The sequence below is a fragment of the Sturnus vulgaris genome, chromosome 8 (assembly GCF_052056855.1).
Source record: "Sturnus vulgaris isolate bStuVul1 chromosome 8, bStuVul1.hap1, whole genome shotgun sequence".
Classification (NCBI taxonomy): Eukaryota; Metazoa; Chordata; class Aves; order Passeriformes; family Sturnidae; genus Sturnus; species Sturnus vulgaris.
In genome coordinates this window covers 2771214-2775826 of record NC_142250.1, presented here as the reverse complement: position 1 = coordinate 2775826, position 4613 = coordinate 2771214, and the positions used below count along the sequence as shown (strand labels likewise).

At 52.4% G+C, this 4613-nt stretch overlaps 1 protein-coding gene across 2 annotated transcripts; it reads left to right on the top strand.

Moving 5' to 3' along the window:
• Positions 1 to 856: 856 nt before the first annotated feature.
• LOC148222921 (C-type lectin domain family 2 member D11-like) lies at positions 857 to 4004 on the top strand. Of its 2 annotated transcripts, XM_088168556.1 has the most exons (5): positions 857 to 1275; positions 1479 to 1574; positions 1676 to 1854; positions 2036 to 2136; positions 2227 to 4004. In XM_088168556.1, the coding sequence occupies exons 1-5, from the start codon at positions 873 to 875 to the stop codon at positions 2339 to 2341; spliced, it is 894 nt and encodes a 297-aa protein (XP_088024682.1). In that variant the 5' UTR covers positions 857 to 872; the 3' UTR covers positions 2342 to 4004. The 2 variants fall into 2 exon arrangements, with proteins under 2 accessions (XP_088024682.1, XP_088024683.1); XM_088168557.1 differs by lacking the exon at positions 1479 to 1574.
• The last annotated feature ends 609 nt before the right edge of the window (positions 4005 to 4613 follow it).

Here is a 4613-nt window from a genome sequence, read left to right as displayed (position 1 = left end):
CTTTGATTGTATTCATTTTGTTACTATTAAAAACTTACTATTAATCTTGTTGCTTGATAAATTGAGAAAAATAGAACATCATTCATAACATAAACCAGGACATTAATATAGAAGTATTAACTCTCTTAAGAAATTGAGATAATCTTTTCTTAGGCATTTATCCATAGATGACATTAAAGCAAGAACAAGCAAAAAGAAAGTAGAAAAGAGTTGAACTAATTGCTCCCGTCTTATCTCTACAATAAAATAACTGCATCTTGTAGGTTAAAGGAACGGATTTTAACAGGAGTTAGCACCATGCAAACTTCACATTCCTCATCTCTATATCAAAAGACTTGCATTTTTTAATTCTTGTAATTGCACTTCAAGGGACTTGTTGACACTATTTCATAGTGGTTTCCTCCGGAAACCTTCCCCCCCTCCCAGCTCCGCCTCCCCTCCTGTCAAGCACGCTGAATGTTCCGAAGGGCCAAAAGCCCGCCCCGACACCCAGCTCGGCTTGAAAAAGCAGCGGCAGCGAAAACTCCGCCTATTCCATTTCCGGGACCGAAGCTGCGGTGTCGAGCGGCGACCCCGGAGCTCGGAGCGGCTCCAGCACAGGTACGAGCCGCGCTCGGCTGTGCCCCAGCCCGGGGCTCGCTGCGGCCGGAGGGGCCGCGCTGAGGGGAACGGGGCGGTTCTGGCGAGTTCCTTGGGCCGGCTTCCCCCGTGTGCCCCGTGCCCTGAGACGGCGGAGGGAGCGGCTGCCCGCGGTCTCGTCCTTGCCGCCGATCCCTGGGGACGAGCCGGTACCGCAGCAGCGATGGCTCCGCCCGGTTCCTTTCCTGAGCCTCGGTGTCCCACAGGGCCGAGACCAGCTGTGACCTGTCATCATGTCCCTTTCAATGGACCATCGCCGTGGGTGTACAGCTGTTCCCGAGGCCGATCTCCGAAAGGCTTTTTTACCACTCCCGATATGTCAGAAGGAAGGGGATGATTTTTCCGAGGAGACAGATTCCGGCTGTGAGCTGGAGCAGAGAGAATTCTACTCCGGTCATGGGCCTGTGAAGGAGCTCCTGCATCTCCAGGAGGGACCAGGAGCCGGGCTGACACACTTGCCAAGGGCACAAGAAGCCACTTGTCATAAGCAGGGAGCTGCCACTTGTGAGCGTGCAGTGAGGAAAGATGTGGAGAATGGAATCTGCACCAGGGATGGCAGTGGGAGGGAGCCCCTGGAGACCAAGGGCACATCAGCACCCGGCCATGTACACAAACGCATCCTCAGAAGATTGCTAGGTGAGTGCAGGGTGTCCCTGGCTGTCCCCACAGCTGTGTCCCTGCCCGTGTCCAGACTCTTGGCTCTCTGGCTGCCAGCTGAGGGAGGGAGGGAGGGAGGAGCAAAGAGGCTGAGAGGTCCCTCCTGTGCTCGCCGGGCATTGGGGGAGCAGCTTGGAGGGCGGGCTGTGGTTGTGGCAGCCAGCAGCTCTTTCCTGCTGCAGGCGAGTGGTTCAGCTGCCATCCCGTGCTCACCTCGGCGCTGATTGTGCTCCTGGTGCTGGTGCTGGCGTTGTCGGTGGCCTTGGCTGTGCAGTCAGGTAAGGGAGGAGCAGCAGCCTGGGCCCAGCCCCTCGGGGCAGAGCGGGGTCCCTGCTCCCTGCACAGGGCAATCCTCACACCTTCTCCTCTTCCCCTGCAGCACCACAGTTTCCCGTTCCACCTGCGACTCCGCCGTTGATTCTGGGCTGTCCCCGTGGCTGGGTTGGATACAATGGAGTGTGCTACTACTTCTCAAGGGATTCCAGAAGCTGGGAGCAGAGTCAAGAGCGGTGCTCCGAGCTCGGGGCGTCACTGGCCATTCTGAAGGAGGAGGAAATGGTGAGTGAGGGGCTGCGGGCGCTGTGGGGTGTCTGAGGGGAGCCTGGGGGTGCTCGTGGTCCGGGCTGGGTGCTGGTGGGGCTGGGGCTGCAGCCCTGTGCCGGGGCCTTGCAGGGAAGGAGCCCCGGGGCCGTGTCCCCCCGAGGGGCCGGGGCAGCTCCCACTGCTCTCTCCTTGGCAGGATTTGTTCTTCCGCCTCCGCGGGAACGGCGATTACTGGCTCGGGCTGCGCAGACGGGGCGAGCAGCTGCAGTGGGAGGACGGCAGCAGCTTCAGCTCCTCGTGAGTGCCGGGGAGCCGGGCAGGGCATGGGGGGACAGGGGCACAACGTGTTCCCCTGGCATCCAGCGCTGTCTCTGCTCCTCCTTGCAGGGTTCCTGTCCTTGGCAATTCCGAGTGTGTGTACCTGGCTGACAATGAATTCAGGAGTGTGATGTGCTCCAATCCGCAGCCGTATCTGTGCAGCAAGGCCCGAGCTCCCCTGTAACAGGGGGTGGAGAAAGGACCTTCTCCCCGCTGGGCAGTCCCAGCTTCCCCTCTTAGCCCGGCACAGGGCTGTCCTTTCTCAGCTGCACCCTGTGCCTTGCACTTGCTCTCAGGGTCACCTCAGTGCCTGCTCATCCCCTCTGCCAGCGCTGGGCTGGCTGTTCCAAGGAAAAGTCTCTGCAATCCATCCTGCCAGCCATGCTAGCTGGAGTGAGGGGATTGCCCTCATTGCACAACAAATTTGAATGGGAAATCCAAATCACCCTGGGCTCTTGGAAATCATCACCGAGTGGCCTGAAGGTGAGACTTTGGAGTGTCCTTGGAGAGATAGAACAGCTGACACGTGCTGAGGAGGAATCCCACTTGTGCAATCTGCCACCTGACTGTGAAGAACGGTCTGTCTGTCTCTCTGTCTGTCTATCTGTACGTTTGTTGCCAAGGATCTGACTGCTCTGCTGTGGGAGGAATCCCAGGCTGGAGCAGGACAAGGATTTGACTCCCTGAGGGAGAAGCTGTGACACGATGTGTCTGTAAGCCCCATCCCTCTGTGTTGGAGTGTGTGAAACAAAGGCCTCTGAATTCTTCAGAGAGAGAGAGATCAGAATGCAGGGATTGAATTAATACCTTTGGATGCATTAAAGTATATTAAGCCACTCATACATGAAATAGTGATAATAGCTTAAGTTTCAAGTAAGCAAGTAAGTTTAAGGATGTAAGAATATATTTTAAGTGCCTTAAGAATTAAAAGCCTTCGAATTTAGTATGAAAAACAATTTTAAGTGAGAGCTCAAAAACACGTTTCAAAAGGAAGTCTCAGGGAGAGCTCAAAAAACATAGTTTTAGACATTATAAATATATAGTAAGAATAATGCTTAAATTTTCAGATAGGACAGTTAGCTTATATGTGCAGATTATATATAATCTCTTGTATAAATAAAGTGGAATTCTAATAGTTCTAGAAGAAGTGCTTCAAATTGCTGTTTTTAGCTCACTGGGCAATATGTTGTCTTTGCAGATTATATATAATCTCTTGTATAAATAAAGTGGAATTCTAATAGCTCTAGAAGAAGTGCTTCAGATTGCTGTTTTTAGCTCACTGGGCAATATGTTGTCTTGGGGTGACAGTATGATGCCTATATCCCCAAGTCGTCTGTTCTATTGGTGTTGGATATTAAATTCTGCAACTTTAACACTGGTTCGAGGAGTGAAGAGGGGGGAAGAAGAAGTGCAGAGTTTGTTATCAGAGACTGCACTGGCCCCCCCGCATTCCTGCTCTCGGACTGTGTTGTCTGTGGTGGACAGGGAGAGAGAGCTCTCCTTTGCTCTTGGTTAGTTTTCTGGCTAGCTGAGGCAGAGAAGCCCTCTGGATTGTTTCTCTTTCCCTTTTTCTGTTTTCCTGGAACTGTTTGAACCTGCTCTGGACTGAAAACCCAGAAGAGCACCGGGAGCTGACACCTGTGGCCCACCAGGCCTGGCCTGGGCTGTGACATTCCCCAGCACAGGAGGGACTGAGAGCAGACTGAGTGAGCCGGGCAGCCCAGGGAGAGAACTCTTTTAAATCTGCCATCTCCTCGGAAAGGCGAGAGGTTTTGCTGTTTGATATTGTTAATTTTTGTGCTGGGAGGTGTGTTGCCTGTTGAATAAACAGTTTTCTTTTTTTTCCACTTCTCTCCAATTTCTTTTCCTTTTTTCCTAGAGGGACCTCATTCAGAGGTTTCCTCCCAAATTTGTCCTAACCAGGACAATAAGAATCCGTGCACTTGGGAGAGACTCTGTCCCTCTTCTTTCTCCTCCCTGCCATCATCATTGCCCAGAAGAAGACAGGAGCTGCGGCTGCAACTTCGGCCCTCCCGGGGCCTTGCACGGCAGAGCTGCTTCTGCTCCTGATCGGGACTGTGCTGCTATTTGGGACTCTGTGCTGAAAGCTTTTAGCACGGACTGGAACACTTGGGCCTCTTTGCCTTTTGGGAACTGCCGTGCCTTTACAATAAACAACTTTATAGCAACTAACAACTGCTGAGCTCTTTTGAGGATTCAAACCCACAAAAATCCTGACACCTCGAGCCTTTCCTGATGTGTTCTGTTCCTGCCCAGGGTGAGGAGGAGAGGGACAGAGCGGTTTTGCTGGCACCAGGCACCTGGTGTATTTCTGTTTTAATTTTTCCTAGTAAAGAACTCTTATTCCTATTCGCATACCTTTGCCTGAGATCCCCTAAATTTCAAAATTATAACAATTTGGAGGGAGGGAGTTTACATTTTCCGTTTCAAGAGAG